General features: G+C 50.4%; 2 protein-coding genes across 5 annotated transcripts in view; both read right to left on the minus strand.

The window, feature by feature from the left end:
• Positions 1 to 1,735: 1,735 nt before the first annotated feature.
• Positions 1,736 to 23,470, minus strand: part of LOC148218022 (uncharacterized) — a 65,735-nt gene continuing 44,000 nt past the window's right edge. Inside the window, exon 4 of the mRNA XM_088158032.1 lies at positions 1,736 to 3,894. Coding sequence (XP_088014158.1) covers positions 3,137 to 3,894 — 758 coding nt within the window. The 3' untranslated portion in view covers positions 1,736 to 3,136. The remainder of the gene's footprint in view (positions 3,895 to 23,470) is intronic.
• Positions 11,644 to 17,728, minus strand: LOC148218023 (class I histocompatibility antigen, F10 alpha chain-like). 4 transcript variants are annotated; one of them, XM_088158002.1, is made up of 8 exons: positions 17,515 to 17,728; positions 15,607 to 15,870; positions 15,071 to 15,343; positions 13,681 to 13,953; positions 13,481 to 13,588; positions 13,347 to 13,382; positions 13,196 to 13,227; positions 11,644 to 12,104 (listed from the first exon to the last, which is right to left on the minus strand). In XM_088158002.1, exons 1-7 carry the CDS (start codon positions 17,711 to 17,713, stop codon positions 13,202 to 13,204), a joined length of 1,179 nt encoding a protein of 392 aa, XP_088014128.1. In that variant the 5' UTR covers positions 17,714 to 17,728; the 3' UTR covers positions 11,644 to 12,104; positions 13,196 to 13,201. The 4 variants fall into 4 exon arrangements, with proteins under 4 accessions (XP_088014128.1, XP_088014127.1, XP_088014130.1 ...); XM_088158001.1 differs by having other exon boundaries at positions 11,644 to 12,118; XM_088158004.1 differs by lacking the exon at positions 13,481 to 13,588 and having other exon boundaries at positions 17,515 to 17,666.

Below are 23,470 nucleotides of genomic sequence, written 5' to 3' on the forward strand. Positions count from 1 at the left end.
CCACGCCTCCCCCCGCCGTCTTGCCATCTCCTCCCACAGGTCGCTTTTCGCCCTAGGGACCGGAGCTGGCTCCACGGCGGGCTTAGGGACGCTAGGCTCAGACTGGCAAGGGGATTTTTCGCCGCTGGTCTGGGGCCCTTCGCCCTCGGAAGGCGGGGTTACTCCGCCTTCTGCAATTGTCTCCGCCGCCGCGGCGGAATCCTCCTCAAGCTCTTCTAAGGGAGGTGCAGAGGGCCAAGCGCAGCTGGCCATGTCTGTCATTCCTGCTGTTCCCCCAGAGATAGGTATTTCAACTTTGGTCGTGCTGGGTGCTCGGGGCTCATTATCGCCATACTGAGCATTTCTTTTATATGCCTCTACTGCCTCCCGAGCCGCCCTTCTCTCTGCCTGCTGTTTTAGCAGTGCGTTGTGAACTACCCGCCAGATCTTTCCCAGCTTTTTTGCTGTTTTATCATCCTCTAATACCGCCTCCCACAGTGCATCCCCTAACTTACATTTAAATCATGCACGGTGTGAGGATTAGAGAATAAACCTTTAGCATAACCCCAGGCTAACAACCCCGGTATGTCCTTCCTGGGATTAATTTCTTTCAGCCCTAACTTATCTATATGTACTAAAAATAAATCATATGCTGCTTGCCTGTCCATTTTTTGTCGTCAGCGCTGTTGCAACTCTCCGGCTTCGGCAGCACGTATGGCCCAGGACCACCTTTGTAGCTCCTGGGGGTGTCTTCCCTACGTCGTTTGACACCGACCCGGTTGCAGCAGGCCCCAACTCTACTTCACCGACCGTGGCGCGTTCTCCCCCGTTTTCTTTTCAGCGACGGAGGGACGTCGGGGTTCACCATTTGTCGGAGAAGGGAGACGCGGACACCATATGGTCATCAGCAAAGTCTCGTTTATTGATACGCAGAATGGTGCTTAAGTACAGTGCTTAATTAGCTCATGCATAGTGCAAAATCTGAGCTCATCATTGGTCTAGATGTGCTGCTTAGCTAAGCACTTCGGCATTCATGTTTTTCTCAATTCTACGTGCCTTCCTTATCTCAAGGACACTGTATCCCTGAGACTGAGGCCTGCTTTGCTAGCCTCACCAAGTTGATCTGACTATGGCCTTTTTCTTCCAGCTATTCCTGCACCAGGTTCTCTACAACCAGCCACTGTATGATATCATTAGCATTTAGAGGACATTTTATCCCTTCAGAAAATGGTGGGGTAGACCCAAAAAACTGGGTAAAGGGTTGGGAGAAAAGTCTTCCCTGGTGTCATTCCCTCACAGTAGGTACCATTGTTAAAGTAATCCAAATAACACATTTAGAGTGTGATAGTCCTGAATCCACGTACCCGCCTTCCAAAGAAGTTAAAAATCCATTAATTTCTCACCTTATTAACCCATAAAGCAAACTGGATAACAGCCACAGTAGCTTTAGTTATAGGGCCTGCAAATGGGAGGAATACAGCCACGACCATGTGCCACCTGAACCACAGTAAGCTAGACCACATGGTGCCACCCAATGAGGTTCTATATCCAGCACACAAAAAAACAGGTTACCCAGGAGCTGTTATTCCTTCTTTCTCCCAGTGCCCTCAGACCCCATGTTGGGCACCAAAATCTATCTTGGTTTGAAAGAAGGTGTCTGCCAAGAAAGGCAGAAGCCTCTTTTTAAAATGGAGAATGTAAACTCCCACCCTCCAAATTATTATAATTTTGAAATTAAGAGGCTCTCTGGCAAAGATATGGGAATAGGCATAACAGTTCTTTACTAGGAAAATTAAAATAGAAATACAGTATCAGAGAGTAAAAACCCAAAAATAACCCACTGACAGTCAGAATACACCTGACACCGTGTCAGTCGGGGTGCTGGTAGCAGTCTGATTGAATGGTGGCTGCAGTCCTCCTGGATGACAGATATGGTTCAGTTGAAGCAGTGCTCCTGTAGAAACGTGCAGTTCTCCTCTGAAGGTCCAGTATTGATGTTGAAAGATCCAATTTTCCACTGCAATCCAGTGGAGAAAGACTGCCTTGGTGTTTCAAATCTCAGTTTTTGTCTAGCTAGGAAAGGCTTGGCTCCTCCCCCTGGCTGGAGCATCTCCCAATGCGATGATGGAATTTTATCATTCATTCATTGGGAACGGAAGGGATGATGTAATTTTATCAGTCATACAGTATAACTCAATAGCCCATTAACAGAAGATATCTTCCTGAAGGCAGGATGGGCTTTGGAAAAGATAAAGAACACTGCTCCACCTGATTTTAACAGATGGCCCATTAGCAGAGGATATCTCCCACAGAGATAAGGATCACTGCCCCAGCTGATTTCAACAGATGGTGATAGAATACATACTTTTTGTCCCATCCTGTATTGCAGCCTAAGACCAGGGGTCCTGGGGGGTCATGTGCCACCTCTCCTGGAGTGTGTGTGCTCCCCGTGGGGCCCCCACTCGGGTGTCACCTCCTTTTCTGTTCCCACAGAGCTGCTGAGCTGGCAGCAGCTGCAGCCCTGCCCCATGGTATCAGGCTTGGGCAGGACCCCTGCTTTGTCCCCACACTAATTTTAGGGGGATCATGTGTTACCCCCAGCCCTGCTGCCACTCTGCCCCTCCCCAGCTGGTCCCAGTGTTCCCAATAAAGCTTACCAGTTCGACCCAGTCACGTTTATTGTGTGGAGGGACTGGGGAAGGACCTGTGTAAGTGCCACAGGGGGTTAGTGACTGGGTGGGGTCCAGGTGGGGAACACTGGGTGCTGTGGATCTGCCTGGACACTGCTGTGTCAACAGAGCTGCTCTCTCTGATTGGCTGAATCTAAATTACATTATTTGATTGGCTGAGGAAAGGCCCAGGAGTTGAGAGAATGAACAGGAGAGATCCCACCCTGAGCACCTGAAGGGGAACAACAGACTGAGCCTGGGCACAGCAAGGGAATTTATTACCAACCAAATCACAGGAGAATAAGAAGGGAAAGAAATCTCTCCAACCCCTTCCCCCCACCCAACGAGGATAACCAGGACCACGGATCACCAGGGCTCTGCCCAACGGGGGTCACTGGGGATCATCCAACACCCATCCTCCCATGGGGGATGGAGCTGGAGCAGAGCACGAAGCTCTTCCCACACTCGGGACACTCACAGGGCTTCCCTTAGTGGTGCCTCCGTTGGTGTCGGTTCAAGGTTGAGCTCTTTGAGAAGCTCTTCCCACATTCAGGACACTCGTAGGGCCTCTCCCCAGTGTGGATGCGCCGGTGGACAGTGAGGGTGGAGTTGAGATTGAAGCCTTTCCCGCAGTCAGGGCAGCGGAAGGGCCTCTCCTCTGTGTGAATCCGCTCATGTAGGAGGAGATTGGAGCTGGTCTGAAACCTCTTCCCACACTTGGGACACTCGTAGGACCTCTCCCCGGTGTGGATGTGCTCGTGTTTTTTTAAGCTGGACATCCACGCAAAGCTCTTTCTACATTCCAAGCATGTGTAGGGCCTGTCCCCTGTATGGCTCAACTGATGCTGCAACAGGTAGGAACTGTTGCTGAAACCCTTACCACATTTCCCACACTCGTAGGGCTTTTGTCCAGTGTGGATCACCTGGTGCCGGATCAGATTGGAGCTGTAGCTGAAGCTCTTCCCACATTCCCCACACTCGTAGGGCTTTTCCCCAGTATGGATCATCTTGTGCCGGATCAGGTTGGAGCTGTTGCTGAAGCTCTTCCCACATTCTCCGCACTCATAGGGCTTTTCCCCAGTGTGGATCAGCTGGTGCCGGATGAGATGGAAGCTGACTCTGAATCCCTTCCCACATTCCCTACACTCATAGGGCTTCTCTCCAGTGTGGATCTGCTGGTGCCGGATCATGCTGGAGCGGTAGCTGAAACCCTTCCCACATTCCAAGCACTTGTGGGGCTTCTCCCCTCCAGGAGGCTTCTCCACCAGCTCTGAGCTCTGCCTGGATCTCCGGCCGCCTTCCCGGCTCAGGGAGGGTCTTTCCTCCTTGCAGCTCCCTGTGCTTGGTTTGCAGCCCCTCCTCCTATGGGATCTCCGGGGCTTTTCTGCCTCCTCCATCTCCTCACACCGTGGGAATGAAAAGTCCTGGTTTGGAAAAAAAACAAGAGAGCTCCATAAACTGAGAGTTCCTCCTTGCCCAAGTTCATCTGTGGAAGTCATTGAGCATCTTGTGTCTGTAATAACCTCCCAAACACCAAGATTCAGCCAAAATCCCCTCGAAAATTGGGCTGGTTTGAAAGCAAAACCTGTGAGAGACTCCAAGTCAGAAATAGAATTTTATAGAAAAAAACAAGAGAAAAAAATATAATACATGCAATACAAAAGAAAACAACTGACAGAGTCAGAATACAACCTTATGCCCCTCTAGTTAAGGTGGTGGTAGCAGTCCAGATGACGTGGTCTTGTTGTAGTAGTGATGCTGTAGAAAGGTCTGGTAGCTCTTGTCCTCTGGAAACCAGTGGGTAAGGGCTGCGTTGGTGTTCCAAATCTCAGTTTGAATCTAGGTACAAAATGTTTGGCTACTCCCCCTGTGTGCACAATCTCAAAATGGGATGATGTAATTTTATCAGTTATGTATTGAACTCAATGGCCCATTAACAGAAGATATCTGATATCTTCCTGCAGGAAGGATGGATGGAAGGAAAGATAAAGAACACTCCCCCACCTGTTTTCTAGCATATGGCCCTTTGACAGAGGATATCTCCCTCGGAGATAAGGATCCCTACCCCAGCTGGCTTCAACAGATGGTGACAGAATACATACTTTTGGGCACATTTTACATTGTAATCGAGGAAAAAAATATGAAGATTCAGCACCCACAGAAAAACTTCAGCCCCAACATTTAACCCAATAAAGCTCAGAAACACCAAGATTTACCCCTGTGCAAATCATGGATCCTTCTCCCTCATCACCTGTGGCACGTCAGGAGGTGCAACACTCCTGGGGCTGGGAGGGCCTGCAGATACAGGGAGGGGTGGAACCTTGTGATGTTTCCTGTTTCTGCTACTCCTCGTCCTCATCCTGTGTCCCTACTGCCCCTCACACTCCTCTTCCTCCTACTATTCCTCCTTCTCCTCCACAATCCCACCTGCTCCTCCCACATGCATCATTTGATCATGTTGTTCTTCAACCCTGCGTCTCCTTCCCTTCTCCTGCTTCCCCCAGGCCCAGCACCCACTGCCGGCTCCCTCTTCCCCCCAAACCCACAGCATCCCAGCGCAGGGGCAGCCATGGAGCTGGGGCAGCTCGGGCTGGGGCAGCGCTGGGCTCTCGGCCGCTCCCGCCCGCACTCGCTCCCCACTGCAGCCGCTGCCGCCACCACAGCGCGGGGGGGCCCGGCCTTGGTGCTCCCCCCCTCCCACCTCCCCAAATTCCCCTGCCGGGGGGCGCCGGGGCCCGGGCCGGGCGCAGGTGGCTCCAGGTGGGCAACGCTGGGAGCTGCGGCTCTGCCTGGACACTGCTGCGTCATCACCGCCGCGCGCTCTCATTGGCTCAGCGCTGCCCGAGGGGCGGGGCTGCACCAAGCCGGGACACCCTGCTCCAGGGGGGATGGCCCCAAAACGGGGGACCCCCATGCAAGGAACAACAGCAAAGGGTCTCTACAAACACATGCTGCGAATCCGCTTGGACACAGGGCCGGGGACGGGGACATAAGGAAGTGACAGCAGAAGCCATCAGGGTCAGAAAATGTTATTAATTGACCACACAGACTGCTGCTCAGCCAAGCTCCTGCTCAATTCAGGAACTCCCAGAAGAAGAACAAACACTTAACAGAGCCATGAATATCACTAGCTATACAAAAGTGGGGTGCATATTAAGGCCCAAGCACCCAGGGGCTCTCAGATCCTTAAACCATCTTCAACCAGGTGCCCTCCTCACATCGCCATCATTCAGTATTTGATGGCAAAGATGCTTTCTGGGGATGCCCATTTACACAGGATGGTAAACTGTATTTTCCTTTTGGGTGGGAACAAGAGGTAGAAGGGAAAATGGAAAAGACACGGACGGTCCTTCTGCAGGGATGCACGGAAGCACCGGCCTTATTCAGGAAAGACTTGCAGAAAATATCACAAGAATTTACCCCACCCCCAGGGATTTGGTTAATGCAGGATGTGGATGACTTGATCGAATCAGGAGGACAAGGAGTGGTAGAAGAAGCCTCTGTGAAATGGCTGAATGTTCAGGCTAAACAGCATCTTTGAGTATTTGAAAAAAAAAAAAAAGCGCAAATGGTGGAAAAAAAGGTTAAATATTTGGGACATATTTTGACTGCAGGTTTCTGGTGTATTGACTCAGAGAGAGACCAGGGAAGCTCAGAAATAACCCAGGATTAAAAAGGAGTTGCAAGAAGTATGACGATTAATCGGAAATTGCAGGGTCTGGATTGAGGATTCTCTGTTCTAGCCAGAACTCTTTGTGACTTTTTAACACCAGATAGCCTCAATGCTGTGGTATGGATACAAGAAATGGAACAAAACTTAAGAAAACGAAATAAACAAATGATTGATGCTGCAGCCATGGCTCTATCAGACTCAGAAAAAAAAATTTGAATTGTATATGGATGTTAAACAGGGCCATGCCAAAGGAACTCTTGTGCAAAAATGTTTAGCTCAGTGGCCAGAGTGGCCTCATTGTCTGCAGAATTGTGCAGCCACAGCTTTAATGGGACCTGAGGCCCAAAAACTGATGGCAGGAGATCTCCTGTTGTTCAAGTCTGGCACCAAGTGAAAGCTCTGATAACCAAAGGAGCCTCTACATGGATGAGCAGTGCTCGGTGATTACAGAATGAAACTTGTTCAGTGGCACAGGAGGATTTAGAATTGAGGACAGGGGAAGGGTTTAACCCAGGCTCCTGTTTGAACAGCCTGCACAGGGGGCTGGGAACAAACCCATGACTGCATTCAAGTGACAGAGCTCCAGAGCCAGGCTGGGAGGGATTTAGGAGAAATTCCCTGGCCTGAGGGACAAAATGTGTTTATGGATGGGTCTGCAAGGGCAGGAGAAGGGAAAAGAGCCCCAAGACACGCTCTGATGAAGGAAAGGGAATTAAACCAAGCTAAGTTTTCCACCTGCGTGGTCAGCTCAACCGGCAGAGCTGGGTGTGCTTGGAAGAGCCTGGCACTGAAATGCCCTGAGCAGGAAGGCTCAAATATCTGCTGGTGACAGCATGGCAGCTAACAGGGTGGCAAACGCAATTCTGACTTCTTCTGTTGAGTCGACTGCTGCTGTACTTGAGAGAGAAAACACAGCACTCTCTGATCCTTATGAAAAAGTCCTCTTTATTTTTCTGACTTCTTCTTAAACACCTTTCTTAATGTTCCCAGGTAAGCGCCTGTGATTGGTTCCAAGTTTAGGCTGCTCAGCCCTCTGACCAATAGCCCCTGCAGCTTAGGACAGAATTGAAGACAGACAAGGATGTAACCCAATGAGTTCCAGCCTATCTCTGTTCTCTGGGGGCCTGTCTATTATGCCAGGCCACTTCTCTTATCAGTGGCCAAATTCACTGCCCAGTGTAAGCCAGCTAACACTGTGACATTCTTCAGCAATCACTGGATCGTTTATTAAGGTATTTCTAAAACAACTCCAAGATAAAGGATTGTGGAAACAACAGACTCTCAGATGGGGAACTCTTTTTACAGCAAAGATCCTTCAGGGGGTTATGGCTGCTTTAGGAATACAATCGGACGTCCACAAGCCCTGGAACCCCCAGAGCTCAGGGCAGGTAGAAAGAACAAACGGGGAAATAAAGAAACTCCTTTGGAGGCTGGTGATAGAAACCAAGATGCAATGGCTACGGCAAGAATAAGAGCCAGACCCAGGGCAGATATTCAATTCTCTCCCTTGGAACTGATCTTTGGAATTCATTGCCCTGGTAATTCTCCACCTAGTGCAGGGTGGAGATAAGGGATGTATATTTCAAGCAGTCTGTGGCCAGAATCCTGTCTCTTGTGAAATCTCTGCCACAGGAAGCTGGGCTGGCACAGAGCCTGCCTTGGCACTTTGCTGTTCACAGCATCCACCCAGGCCATCGGGTCCTGCCTAAGGAGTGCAAAGAAGCACCACTGGTGGCCAAGTGCCGTGGCCCATTCCAAGAGTCCCTGAGCACAGAAACAGCCGCCAGCACAGCTCAACACGGGGGGACCCCTCACCCTGGGCTCAGGGGCTCTCAAGCCCCGGAGATTTGCAATTCCCGGCTGCAGGAGCAGCATGGGAGGGCACCACTGACCCTGCACTGAAGGCAACGCAGCAGCAGCCAGGGCTCCACATCGGGCCAAGCCCCTGGGCCTGCCCACAGATCCTCTGCTGAAATCCTCTGCCTGGGCACCCTCCTTTGGCATCTCCACACACTGGGGCCAATCCTTGCTGCCACTGCTGGAGCTTCGCTGCTTTCTGTGCCTGCACTGCCACAGCTGCTGGGGAAGACAACGGCACAATTCCACTCTGCCCCTCAGTTACACTCACACACTGGGCTGCCAGGGATTCCATGGCCGGAAAATATACCAAGTTGAAAAATGTTTTCAAAATTATTTCTCTAGGCAGGTCTGATTTGCATTTGTCTTGGAGAAAGGAATTATTGAGTGTGTTTTTAAAGGGATGTTACACTCAATGAACATGAGTTTATCATCCCAAGAGACTGGGAATAGCCCAAAAGATTCCCATAAAGCTAACAAACAACAGCGAAACATCAGCAAACATCAAGGAACACCCACTCCAGACACTGCCCCCGGCATACACGGAGGCACCTGGTCTGGAAAAGGCTGAGAAGGAAATCCAGGAATGTGGACCTAATTAACATCAGAGGAAAAGTAATACGGGGCCAATAGGATACCAGATATTAAGAACTATCCAACGTAGAAGCAATGAACACTAAACCAACGGATTCCAAAGGGTTTAAGACTGTATAAAGTTCAGGAAAAATCTAGTAAAACTCACGTGTCATGGAATGATTTTCTCTGCACACTCAGACAATTATGTGTGGATGAAATGATTTCTGTTGCACATCCTGCCCAGAATCAAATAATGCCTTGACTCTCTAAAGATATCAAGTAAAAAGCAGATTGTGGGGGGCCACATGTGAGTCATGCAACTCCTCCTCTGGAAGAGAACCTTTGGTACCAGGCAGTCAGAAGAGCTTTAGAAATGCAGATTAATACTGCTGGGGAAAATACCCATTTCTCATTTGTACTACAGCATTAGATTACAAGATGTCCTCGAAATAATAATGAAGCAGACAGATCCAGCTCCGAACCTTCATGACAACCAAACCACACCAAAGATGAAGGCGACATTTGTGGAAAATTAGATTATTCAAACTGCTATTTGCAAACAGATAAAAACCAAAAAGTGGTGAAACAGATAACAAAGGAAAGTAGAAAGTAGCTCATATTCTGGTAGAAATGTAGAAAGGATGAGAATTAGACAAGTTTTTGGGGCTCCATGGGTTAAACGAATGCTGTTCCTCCTCTGATGTGCTGCAGCAACTCTCATCTTTTTACCATGCACGACACCTTGCTGAGTGCAGCTCATTCAGCAGGTGAGCAAGGGGATGCAGGTGGCAGCCAGGCCTCCTGATCCACAAATGTCTATAAAAGGACAGGGAATGAGGACACTGAGAATAATCCCAAACCAAAGAGGATCCAGGAAAAGAGACTAAGCCAATGGACATTAAAGTTAGTAAAGATAATTACTGAGAAAATAAGAAGAGGATTTGAGTAGAGTAAGATGAATATGCCTGGAGATAGGGCCAGGGATTTGTATAAAAGGAAGTAATGGGAGAAACCATCGTTTTCAGAAACTGTTACTAATTTCCAGAGACAGATGCTCAGCCAAGATCCTGCTCAGTGCCTGACCTTCGAGAAGGAGAAACACTTAACAGAGCCATGAATATCGGATGTTATACAAAAGGAGAGGTACATATTAACGAGGACATGCAGTAGTCGGATCGGGAAGTCTGAGCCTTCAAAGTACCTCAGTCGGTGGCGAAAGGGAGAGGCGGAATGCAGCCGGGAAAATGAGGATAAAGAGGAGACTGCGTACTACAACAACTGGAGAGACTGCATGGCAAATGCCGCATGGCGTCTCCCTTTGTTCATGAACGAAGTCACTTTTACAGGACTCCTCTGTCTCCTTCGGGCACACAAACCTCTGGCCACGGGAATTTTCCCGCACAGCCCCGGCCACAGGACAGCCACCTCTGTGCCACCCACAGCAACCGGGACGAGCCAGCGCTGCTCCGGCACCGGCTCCTGCCGAGGCCCCAGCGGGAAGGAGACCGCGGGCAGCCGCTCCCGCAGCGCCCTCAGCCCAGCGCCAACACGGGCCGGCACCGGCACAACCAACCCGCCAGAGCCCCCTGCCGCCCCCTCGGCCCGCAGCGAGCCCCGAGCCCCCGCACAACCGAGCGCGGCTCCCACCTGCGCTGGGGCCGCCTCCGAGCTCCACCGCGGCTTCACCGGACTTGAGCAGCTGCCGCCGCTGCCGAGCCCACACAAACTGTCCGACAATGGCGCCTTTGCTGCACCCCGCCTCATGGGCGGGGCTTGTCCCCGCTCTGCCCAATCAGCGCGCGAGAACCAGGAGTGACATTGGCACAATCAGCCAATGGCAGCGAGGGCCGGGCTCTGCACACGGCCCAGCCTCGGCCCGCGCTCTCAGGGCCCCCCGGGCTGTGGGAGGGCAAAGGCGGAGATGAGGAACAGCCCTGGAACGGGCCCGGGCCCGAGCCGCCATTGGCCTGGAAACACAAACAAAGTTCTCCGCAGAGAATGTTGGGCACCAAAATTTCTTTCAGTTTGAAAGACATGTGTTTGCTAGGGAAGGCAGGACTCTCCCTCGGACTGGAAAATGTAAACCCCCTCCCTCTGAATTATTATAATTTTGAAATTAAGGGGGTTTTAATCGAAGATACGAGATAGGAATAACAGTTTCTTACTGGTATGTATAACAAGGCAAGAAAACAACAACTATGGAATTAATAACAAACAGAACCAGGGAGCCTGTGACAGCATTTCTGGCCGAGATGGGAAAGGATGGAGGAGAGGATTTGCTTCTCAAAGCTCTGGGGCAGTCAATCCCAGTGCCCCTGCAGGACTGAAAAGCACTAAGCTAGAACAGCAGGAATGAACAAAAGATGTTGGGCTGGTGGACGAGATGTATCAGAGAGTTTTTCGGCAGGAGTTGGAACCTCAGGACGTCCCAGCAGGGCAGGGCAGGGCGGGGCTTCAGCGCAGAGAAACTCAGAGCAGCGCTGAAGGAGCAGCGGGCAGCGGCAGCTGGGTGTGAGCAGAGGGTGATCGGTGCCTCTTTTAGTGAGGAAGGGGTTAATAAGGCCTTAGGTCAGTGGCTGCTCTTACGAGCAGAGGCTCACCCCAGAGGAGAAGGAGCAGCAGCTCTGTGCTGGGTCACGGGGACTTCCTCTCCTTGAGCAAGAGCAGCTCCAAACGTGTCTTCCAAAACCCAAAGCCTTGAGTAGCTGCCCACCCCCGCCCTCCTTTTTACCTGGGCCAGGCCAACCTTTTGTTTTCTCAAGCACCAACAAGTAGCTGCAGTTAGAATTTTCTAGCAATTCATGGGAAAAATTCTATAGGTAAGAAGGAACAAAAGAAAAGAAACCTAACCCCCAATAAATAGATAAATATGTAACAACAGTAAATATCTAACAGTAAATAAATATCTAATAGATAAATATCAAACAACAGTAAACATCTAACAACAGATAAATATCTAATAATATATAAATATCTAACAGTAAATATCTAACAGTAGTAATGTCTTGCACAGTTGGCTATCATGCAAAGACGAATCCTGATTATTACAAACAGTTCTTTAGGCACAGAAGAGGAATAATTTAAAACATGTTTTCATCTACATCAGTCTCTGTATTTTCAGTTGTTTCAGGAGCAGAACCCTTAACTCTGGAGCAGTGAATCCAGGGTCCTTTGCCAGCAGCTTTGACTGAGGTGAGGGTGGTCAGCAGGACTTGGAATGGTCCTCTCCACTTGGCTTGTAGAGGATCACTGTCCCACCACTTCACATAGACCCAGTGTCCAGGCTGGAAGGGATGTGCAGGTGTGTCCAGTCCTATGGGTCTGGATAGCAGGATGTAATTCTGGAGCTTCTGCAACGTGGAACCTAAAGCCATTAGATATCTCTGTAAATCCAGTTTCCCCTTCATGTGAATTTAACCTGGAACACATGGAATCTGATATGGCTGCCTGTTGTAATGCAATGGGGGTTTTTCCCTTTGTGGCAACTTCACCAGCCTGACCGGGTTACAGCGTGGCTAATAATAATAATAATAATAATAATAATAATGATAATAATAATAAGCGGGATGGGAATGATGGTGCCTGTGATATCCTTTTAATCCATCTGTGAACATGTGATCTGAGAGGCTGCATCCAAAGACCAGGGGGAGGGATATACACAGGGATACCCGAGGGCAAAGGTCCAAAGACAAATGAGAATTAGGGACGTGCCTAGGCATGCCTGACATGTCCTTACAAATCCCATGGTTTTAGGCTAAAGCCTCTGCATCTGCAGGGCAGGGACCAGACCTAATGTCTAAGGCCTTGCTTTTTAACAGCCTGCCTCCCAAGGTCTTAAATTTGTGCTTTCTTTATAGGGAATTTGGGCTAAATCCCAGTCCATCTCAGCCAAATCGACTACCACAGGAAGGGGCTGGATCCAGCTCTGGGGATTGCTCAGGCAGTGATTCCTGCCGGGATGAGAGAGGGTCATGGTGTCACCCTGTCCCTGTCCCCATCCCACAGGATGGACCTTGCTGGAGCCCATGGAGAGCGGGAGCTGCTCCAGAATTCCACCTGATCCTGTCCCAAACTTGCTCCATCCATCCAACTCATCCTGCTCTGGAACACCTCCCTGATCCCACTTCATCCATCCCACACCAATCCTGTTCCATCTATTCCACGTAATCCCGCCCCACCCATCCTGTCCCAATCCCTCTCTGGAATTCCAACCAATCCTGCCCCATCCATCTCACACAAATCCTGCCCCATCCACCCTGCACCAATCCTGCCCCATCCATCCCACCTGATCCCGCTCCAGAATCCAGCCCCAATCCCACTCCACAATTCCATCTGATCCTGCCCTGGACCCCTGCTCTGATCCAGAATCCCTCCCTGATCCCAATCAGTCCAATCCTGCCCCGATCCCTCTCTGGAATCCCACCCTCATCCCGCTCCATACCTGTGGTCAAGCTGTTGTTCCCACATCATTTCCTGCAGAAAGAGAAGATCCATGAGATTCTAGCACTGATCACACACCAGGATTAACCCCAGGATCCATCCTGAGATCTGCACAGAGGGGATCCAGAGCTGGATCCACCACTGGTACTCACTGGCTGCCATGCTGTATTCATTCCTGTCCCTCTCCCCTGTGGAGAAACAGAAGGATCAGCGTTGGTGGCACAGGATTCCCAGAACAGTGCCAGGTGGATCCGTGCCCCTTCCCGGCCCCCATCCCGTGCGTTACCGGATTGGTGCTTCCAGACAACGAATCCAATGAGGACAATGAGGATGATGATGGCAGCGATGATGGACACAGTGACCACCACAGTGAGATTCCTGCCAGCTGTCGGCTCTGAGAAATGTGGGATGGTGAGGAGGGGGAGGGGAATCCCCATTTGGGCATTCCAAATTCCCAATTCCCACATTCCACATTCCCAGCCTCACCCCAAGCGTAGATCCCAGGCTCCAACATTCTGGGATGCTCCACCCGGCACCGGTACTGCTCCCGCTCCTCCGGCCGCGCCTCGATCCTGGCCCAGGTGTGGAAGGTGCCGTCGCTGTTGGGAACGATCCCGCCCCACTCCGTCTCCTGATCCCAGATTTCATCCCCCTTCATCCAGTTGACTGCGATGGAGCTGGGGTAGAATCCGTACGCGTGGCAGGACAAGATCAGCGTCCCGTGTTCCTCTTTTCCAGACACATGGACATCAGGGGGCTCTGGAATGGGATAACGGTGAGAGACATCCATGGAATTCCATGGGAATGGGATGAGGGTGAGATCTGCCCATGGAATTCCATGGGAATGGGATGGGGGTGAGATCTGCCCCTGGAATTCCCACTGGAATGGGATGGGGGCGAGATCTGCCCATGGAATTCCCCCTAGAATGGGATGAGGGAGAGATCTGCCAATGGAATTCAATGGGAACGTGATGGGGGTGAGACCTGCCCATGGAATTGTCATAGTGCCTGGTTTTATATTGTGTTAATTGGTTTGTACTTAGTTCTACAATGGTTCACTCCTATGTTACACCCCTAGTTTGATATGTTTTGGATTCTCCCCTTCCTGCCTCTACCCATGTCCATCATCCCCGAACCCCTCCTATATTCCAGATTCTTCCCTGCTCGTCACCGTAGCCCCAACCCACATGGCTGTCAATCCCCCTTGGCCCCTCCTATCTTTCCAGCATGTTCTGTATCAGTCACCCCCTTCTTGGTACATGATTCGATGTTGCATTATAGTCTCCGCCTATGTTTCCCTCTATTGGTTGTATGTAAACTTAGTCCCGCCTTATGTCACACCCCTAAGCTGTAGCGATTGGTTGCTGTATTGTACCCTCCCATGGGGGAGGGCCCCTATTTAAGTTGCTGCAAGTCTGTGTTCCCTGCCTTCTGTGGTTCCTCCTCCGTGACTGTGGTTGGTTCTCTATCCCTCTCCAATAAATCCTATCCTGGAATTACAAAAGGACTCTCCTGCGCTCTTTTCCTTCCCTTGGACCGGTATCATCGCAGCAAGAGCTTGGAGCTCTACCTTTATCTCGGGTTCCCAGGATCCTGGGAAAAGGCCACTCTCGGCACAGGCTCGTCTTGGAGCTAGCAGGGTGACCCTAGCTTGAGTGGGCAAAGGGGAACTGTGTCAGAATTCTATGGGAATGGGATGAGGATGAGACCTGCCCATGGAATTCCATGCGAATGGGACAGGGGTGAGACCTGCCCATGCAATTCCCACTAGAATAGAACGGGGGCAAGATCTGCACATGGAATTCTCACAGGAATTACCATGTTCCCAAGTTCTCCATTCCCAAATCCCACATTCCCACAGGAATTCTGCTCCCACCTTTGTGGTCCAGCTCCTTCTGCCCATATCCGACATATTTCTGCAGCCATTCTGGACATTCGTGCTCCAGGGTATTCGTCAAACTCTTAGCATAATTTTCATGTTCCCAGTACCTCCTGGTGACCTCAGCAGCGCTGTTGGCCGTCACAAATCTCCCAGATCCCAGGTCAAAGGAGATGAAATCTTGCCCATCGTAGCCACTCCGGTAGGATCCCTGGACGCTCCCGTCGGACAGGAGATCACAGCCGGTAACTCGCAACAATGTGTGGAGACCTGCAGGGATTGTACCCACAGAGACCCATGGAATTGTCTCCTATCCCCACAGAGCCCCATTCCAACCCTATGGAGCCCCAGAGTCTGATGGAGACCCACAGAGCCTCATCCCAGCCCCATGGATCCACATCCCAACCCATGGATCACAAGATATCCCATACCAGCTTAATGGATGTATCCCCATCTCAGCCCCTTTGGCACCCTGTGAATCCACAGCCAAATCCCATAAATCTCATCCCAGCCTCACAGATCCCCCCACTCACCCCTGCTCTGGTTGTATCGGTCCTGCAGTGTCTCCAGGTTCCCAGCAGTCACGTGCTGGCCCCTCTCATAGAACTCGGTCTGGCTATCCCAATATTCCGGATCGGCTCCATCCTTCATCCACTGTGTCAGCGGCTCCATCCGGCCCCGCTCGCTGTCATAGCGTGTGAAGGGGATCCCATCCAGGTACCCCATGGACATGAACTGGGGGATCCCCGGGCTGGGCTCCGACACCCCCACAGACAGGAAGCGCAGGGAGTGGAGAACTGGAGGGACACGGAGATTTGGGGGGGTTGAGGGGGTCATGGATCAATGAAAGAGGAACTGGGAGAGCCGGGAATGGGGTGCATGGGGCCCCAGTGTCCAGCAATGGGGGCTCAGGGGACTCCCTGTGCCAAGGAAAGGGAGATACAAGAACTGGGAGAGGTGGGATGGGGTTCCAGGGTATCCCTGTGCCCAGGAAAGGGGGATACAAAGTTTAGGAGAGATGGGATGGGGGTTGCAGGAGATCCCTGTGCCCAGGAAAGGGGGTCCAGGGGTCCCCAGCCAAGGAAAAAGGGGTCACAAGGTGGGGAGACCTGGGACAGCTGGAATGGGGAGCTCAGGGGTCCTTGATGCAGAGGGAAAGGAGGCCTGGGGGGCGGAGAAAAGTAGGAATCAATGTCCAGGGGGTCTCAGGGTCAAGGAAAGGGGGAGTCTGGAAATAGGAAAGGCAGGATGGATGGGAAAGGGGGTGCAGGGGGGATTGGATAAGGAAAGGCAGGGGGCACCAGTGCTCAGGATTAAAAATTCAGGGGGTGCCCAGAGCCCAGAATCCCCCCGGGACCCTCCACGACCCCCCAGGCCCCCCCCCGACTCCCTGGGACCTACCACAGGACAAGCAGGGCGTGGAAAACTGAGGGGACGCAGAGACTGGGGGGGCAGGAAGCGGAATGTAGAGAGCCTTGGAAGGGTCCAAGGTCAAGGAAGGGACTGGGAGAGGAGGGATCGGGGATCCAGGATGTCCCTGTGCCCAGGAAAGTGGTCCAGGGGTCCCGGGTGTTGCGGGAAAGCGGGGTCTGGGAGCTGGGAAAGGCAGGAATGGGGGTTCAGGGGGTCCCTGGGTCACGGGAAAGGGGGGTCTGGGGATGGGAGAGGCGAGCGGATCCCGGAGGCGCAGGCTGGGAGACGGGAAAGAGACCGAGGGAGAGCGGTGGGGGAGGGGATGCGGGAAAGGGGGAATTCCAGGGAGTTCATCTGGATCCCATTGGATCCCCGCTGCGACCCCCCTGAGACCCCTGGGACGCCGGGGACCTCTTGGACTCCGTTTCGGGAAGCGGCGGGAGTGGAAAACAGGGAGGACACGGAAAGCTGGGAGATCCGGGGGGTCCAAAGGTCAAGGAAAAAAGCGGATCTGCGGTCTGGGAAAAGCGGGATGCCGGAAAAGGAGGAGCAGGGGGGTCCCAAGGCCGGAAATGGAGATTCAGGGGTGCCCAGGAATGGGGGTTCAGGGTGGTCCCGGTGCCAGATAAGGGACTACAGGGGGGTCCCGGTGGCCGGAAATTGGTGCTCAACGGAGTCCCCGTGCCCAGAAATGGGGGTACAGGGGATCCTAGCGCCGAGGAAGGGCTTGGGGGGGGGGTCACAGGACCCAAAATGGGCTATGGAGGGGTTTCCCGTACCCGGGAATGAAGGTTTGGGGGGTCGCGGTGCCCGATATGGGAAGTTCAGGGGGGTTCCCGGTCCGCGATTCGGGGTTCAAAGGGATCCTGATCCTCAGCAATGGAGTTTCAGCGGGGTCCCGGTGCCAGATGAGGGGGTACAGGGAGGTCCTGGTGCTAGGGAATGGGATGGGGGGGTCACAGGACCCAAAATGGGGATACCGGTGGGAGGGTGTACAGAGTGGTCGCGATTTCAGGGGTCCCGCTCACCTTTCGTCGCGTCCCCCGGATCCCAGAGGAGCCCCAGGAGCCCCAAGAGCAGCCCCAGACCCAGCGCTGGAGCCATCGCGCTGCTCCGCTGCGGGCCAGTCCCCAGCACTGGCCCCGCCCCCAGAGCCGCCTCCGGCCACGCCATTGGCGCCGATATTTCCTTTCCGCCAATGGCAGCCCGATATCTCAGTGACGTCATCGGTCGCCGGGTAGATCTCAGTCTCTCAGGTTTGGACGAGGAAACGAAAGAAACCGAGGGAGCGCGGTGGGGGAGGGGACGTCGGAATTCCACAGAATTCCTCTGGATCCCTCTGGATCCCCGCTGCGATCCCCCGGAGCCCTCTGAGAACCACCTGGGACCCCCTTAAGAAAATGCCGGGTAAGCCGTTTCGGATCCTTGTTATTAAAAATGTATAAATTGAGGCCCAAAGCAAATTAGATTAAATGATCTGCTGTTACTGTCAGAGACAAAAAATAATTTATTGGGGAAGGATTAAATAATAGCATTGGATTTGAAAATTGAAGTATCCCGAGGGTAACTTAAAATTTATGCCTTAACCAAAAACATGAGGAACAAATATGTCCTGAGGTGTGGTACACCCCTGGGGAAATAGGGAAGTTAAAAATGAAATCTATCAAAGTGACAATCACTGATCCTGATTTGCCAATCCGAGTTTGTCAATATGCAATATCAGTAGAAGGGAGCTCGGGCCTTCAGCCTGTCACAGAAAACCTTTTGCCACAAGAGGCTTCAGAACCATGCATGTCCCCACATAATACTCCTATTCTGCCTGTCAAAAAGACAGACGGGAATTACAGATTGGTACAGGATTTGAGGGCTATAAATCAGCGAACTGTTACCAAATTTCCTGTAGTAGCAAACCCTTACACTCTCTTAAGCCAGCTGTCCCCTGACTACACTTGGTATAGTGTAATAGATCTAAAAGATGCCTTCTGGGCATGCCCGTAAGAGGAAAGTAGCAGAGATTGCTTTGCCTTTGAATGGGAAGATCCTGATAAGGGCAGGAAACAACAACTGCGTTGGACACTATTGCCTCAGGGCTTTACAGAATCCCCCAATGTCTTTGGACAAGGCCTAGAAGAACTGATGCAATCTTTTGAGCTACTAGAAGGGGTGAAATGGTTACAATATGTAGACGATCTATTAATTGCAGAAAAAAGACCAGAAGTCTACTAGAAATGGGACTATATGACTTTGAAACTTTTTGGGACAACGGGGTTTGAAGGTATGCAAAGCTAAATTGCAATTCACAGAACCAGAAGTAGAATATTTAGGACATTGGTTAAGTAAAGGGAAAAAGAAATTGGATCCTAACAAAGTCTCTGGAATACTAAGCCTAGGACTCCAAAGACTAAAAAAGAAGTGAGGAAAATGTTGGGACTGCTGGGATACAGTCATCAATGAATAGTGGGATTTAGTGAGAAAGTGAAAATTCTATATAAAAAACTTACCAGTAATCGCCTGAAATGGGCAGAGGAGGATGACAAAAGTTTTGAAAAGGTCAGACATGCTTTAATTCAAGCCCCTGTACTCAGTCTCCCAGACTTGGAGAGACCATTTCAGTTATTTGTAAACACCTCTGATCAAACAGCATATGGGGTACTCACCCAGGAATGGGCAGGCAGTCGAAAGCCAGTGGGATTTTATTCTAAACTGCTCGACCCTGTCAGTCGGGGTTGGCCCACATGTCTGCAGGCCCCAGTGGCCACAGCACTTTTAATGGAAGAAGCCTGAAAGTCACCTTTGGGGTGACCCTAGTGGTCCACACCCCCATAATGTGAGGGGAATTCTGAATCAAAAAGCTGAGAAATGGTTAACTGATGCCCGAATATTAAAATATGAAGCTATTCTAATCACTTCCCCAGACTTAGAGCTAAAAGCAGCAACTGCTCAAAGTCCTGGACAATTCCTGTATGGGGAACCAGGAGAAAATTCAGAATGTGATTGTGAGGACATTAGTCCTCAGGAAAAACAAACAATAAAGAAATTAAGGGCAGAACAGCATGAGAATTAATAGGTTTTACCAGATGGCAGGGAAATTTTACTCAAAACCCAGTCAAATTATTGAACAATTACATCAACGAATTCATTGGGGAGCCATAGTGCTAGCAGACACATTTTTAAAATCTTTTGGATGCATTAACATTTTTGATATTGCAAAGCAGAGCATCCAGAGGTGTTTAACTTGTCAGAAAAGTAATAAAAAGTTATGCTACAAGGTCCATCAGGAGGACAGAAATCTGCTTACAGACCCTTTGAAAGAATAGAAATAGATTTTACAGAATTCCCATAAATAGGAAGATGGAAATATTTACTAGTAAAAGTAGACCAATTAACCCACTGGGTAGAGGCATACCCTGCAGCTAGGGCCACATCACAAGTGGTAGCCAAAATATTGTTGGAACACATAATCCCAAGGTATGGCCTGGTTCGAGCCATAGACTCAGAGCAGGGGACGCACTTTACATCAAAGGTGCTGCAGTCACTGACCCCGGCACTGGGCATCAGCTGGGAGTATCACACACCTTGGCACCCTCAGAGTTCTGGCAGGGTTGAAAGGATGAATCAAACATTAAAACAACAGCTGTGAAAATTAATGATTGAGACTAAAATGCCATGGACAAAGTGCCTCCCACTAGCCCTGTCTAATATACGAACAATGCCAAATTCCAAAACAGGGATGTCACCATATGAAATGCTGTATGGTATGCCTGACCCTAAAGGAGTACGCCTTGATCCGACCTTAGTTCAGGACCTTTCTCGTCAGAATTACATAATAACAATCAGCAAAACTTAGAAGAATTAAGAGAGAAGGGGATTTTAGCCCAAACTGTCCCTCTAGGATTTGCCATACATAAAATTAAGCCAGGACAACATGTGTTAATTAAAGTATGGAAAGAAGAAAATCTAGATCCAAAATGGGAAGGACCGTATTTAGTTCTGTTAACGACTGAAACAGCTGTGAGGACAGCTGGAAAGGGATGGACACATGTGAGTAGAGTCAAGGGTCCTGTAACCCCTCCTACTGCAGGTTGGGCAGTGACATCCGAGCCTGGAGACCTCAAAGGGCGAATTCGGAAGACTTGATGTCAATATCGGATCAATTCGTCTCGAAGGTCTCCTAATCAGGACTGAAAGTCACCTGCCCCAAACCCGGCTGTAGCCTGTTCATCAAGAAAAGGTGTCCATATTGTACTGAGTTGTTGTGGTGTTATTCCTATGGTGGGTATCCCCCATTCACATTATGTGTCCAGTGTAGAAGAAATGAATATAAGGAAACTATTAAAGTATTAATACCCTATCAGCACAAGGAAAAATAGAAATTGATAATCATAACTGGTGGATGGAATAAGGAAAAAAGAGAGCCAGAGCAGAGGTATTGACAAGAAAGTGTCAGAAGGGTTGTGTATACTGTGCTGTTACTGCTGTACCTCATACTGGAATGTCAAAGCTAAAAGCTGGGACAAAATTAAGAAACACTACCAAAAGAGAAAGACAAAGTGGGAGAGCCCAGGACATATTCCCTGCTGCCGAGAAGATCAAACAAACCTCGGCTACTGGCAGCAACCCCGTAGGCCTTGAGGGAGGCAGAGGGATGAAAATGGTCATGGGAGTCATCCTATTGCTAATGATGATAAAAGGAAATAATGCTGATGCTTGTTCTAAGTGTCACCAGACAATTGGGTACGGGGATGCACGGTATCCACCCTTGCCTTCCACACACACATCAATTCGGCCTGCTGTAATAAACACATTATGCACTATTATGGAAAGAAGTGGCCACCAATTCGGGAAAAGGAGGGTGGGCTCCATCAGCATACCAAAGTTGCCCAGTAGGAGAGACACACCTCTGCTGCACAAAAGAAGGTATGTGGGGATATTCAGATCAGGGAGGAGTGCAAGATCACAACAAGGAGGAATTGATTAAAAAAAAAAAACTAAAATGTTCAAGGGAAAAAGGACAAACCGTGGCGGAAGTTTTAACTTCTATGAGAAAATAAAACAACAACTCAGGGAACGGGACTTACCCACCTTGGGAAAGAATTTATTTGTAGAATTAATGAAAGAAATGACTACTGATCTTAACTCACTGTTGGATCTGTAGAGGAATGCAGATGACTGAACAATGGCCAAGGAGGAGGGGAGGGATTAGGGCCAGAACAGTTGCTACAGTGAAATCAAACAGAAATATCGAGGGGGAGTGTGTGGGAAATTTAATAATTCTGAATACTGATTAGAAAGTTATGATAATAGTGAAGTAATTACTAAAATTGCAGAAGAAATAAAACGAATAGCCCATGTACTGTACAAACCTGAAACAATATGATTAATGATAATTGGTGGAATAACCTGTTGGGGGGAGCCTGGTGGAAAAAATTAAGGTTTATGTTAACATGTGCATTATTAGAACTACTGTTCATCCCTTGTCTTGTTCCATGCTTCATTTGACTAATCCAGTCGGTGGTTCAAGGAATGCAAGTTGCTACAATACCAATAGACCCTGAGAAGGCAACAAAATTAATGGCAGTAGATGTATTAAATCTAGTACAAGAAGTACTGACAAAATTTGAAACCAGAACACGAATCAATGGGATAAAAAAAAGAGAAGTGGGGAAATTGTGACAATTGATAAAAGATTCGTGTTAATCACAAAAGCATTGGGGTTTCTATAAACCAGAATACTAAGCTCTGAAATGAAGCATGGACACTAGATAAAGGAAATTATATGATAAAATAATTCAGTTTAAAATCACATTGTTATGTTATATTATGTTATATTATCTTACATTATAATATGTTATGTTATGTTTTTCAAATATGTTGTATTGGCTACCAGCTTGCAAAATCGGACTTCCCAAAAAACCCTTCCTGCCTTTATCTAATCAATACTGCCTATCTCAAGGACCAGACTCCCAGAACTTCTCTGGTGCTTATCTAGAAGGACCGGATGGCTATCTGTGACTGATTATCACCCAAAGGCTTTGTGAATTTGTGTACAACGAGAACCCACAGTATAAGAAGAGGCTGCAAACCAAGGTTGGGTGGAGCGTGGAGTGGGCGGTGACCCCTCACGTTCCCCAGCGCTGCTTGCTCTTTCTATATCAAATAAAGCAATCTAAATTTTGCTGAATATCGAGACTTTTGTCTCTCATTTATAACAGGGTTCACCTTTTCCTCCTCCATGTGTAACGTCGTCTGGAGCACAGAGGTCCCGGGAGCTGCTTCCTCCTGAGCCAGTGGCACTCCTGGCCCTGGGCAGCGCAGGGCCCTGTGCCCCGTATATACCCCTGCAGGGCGGGGCTGTGCCATGTCACCAGGACAACAGAATGGCCAACAGCACCCAGGAACCCGATAGAACGGCCCTGTGTCACAAAGGGCCCAGCCCAGCAGCCCTTCAGCAGCCCAAGCCCCTGGAAGTGGCATGGAGCAGGTGCCCAGCAGGTGCTGGCTTTGCAGGCTGGGCTGTGCGGGGCCAGAGGAATTGGCCGGATGGACGCAGGCAGGGAGTTGTGGTCAGCGGCTCCATGGGCGGCTGCAGGCCGGGGATGAGGGGTGTCCCTCAGGGAGGGCTCTGCCTCGGCCCCGGGGGGGCCCAATGCGAGGGCGAGGGGCTGGGGGGGCCATGGGGGCGTTCGATCAATGGGGAGGGCCCGGGGAGTGCTGAGAAGGGGGTGGTGAGTGGGGGGGAGGGAGGGGTCCCATGGATTTGGGGGGAGTCTTGATGAGCGTGGGGGGAGTCCCATGGATTTTGGGGTCCTGGTGACGGGGGGGGAGCGGTGAGTGGGGGGGGTCCCATGGATGGGGGAGGGGCGGTGAGTGAGGGGGGGGTCCTGGCGCGCTGGGGTGGTCCCAAGTATCCGGGGGGGTCCCAGCGCTTTGGGGCGGTCGGTGAAGGGGGGGCAGTGAATAGGGGGAGCCCCGGTAAATTGGGGG

The sequence above is a fragment of the Sturnus vulgaris genome, unplaced genomic scaffold (genome assembly GCF_052056855.1).
Source record: "Sturnus vulgaris isolate bStuVul1 unplaced genomic scaffold, bStuVul1.hap1 Scaffold_195, whole genome shotgun sequence".
Classification (NCBI taxonomy): Eukaryota; Metazoa; Chordata; class Aves; order Passeriformes; family Sturnidae; genus Sturnus; species Sturnus vulgaris.

Bases quoted from the DNA above. Each gene is read 5' to 3' on its own strand.
- LOC148218023 (XM_088158002.1), bottom strand. From the start codon at position 17,713: ATGACGTCACTGAGATATCGGGCTGCCATTGGCGGAAAGGAAATATCG. The intron at 15,871-17,514 runs GTGAGCGGGACC...GTGTCCCTCCAG, and splicing joins TCCGGGGGACGCGACGAAAG to TTCTCCACTCCCTGCGCTTC. The intron at 13,228-13,346 runs GTGAGTACCAGT...CTCTTTCTGCAG, and splicing joins TGAATACAGCATGGCAGCCA to GAAATGATGTGGGAACAACA.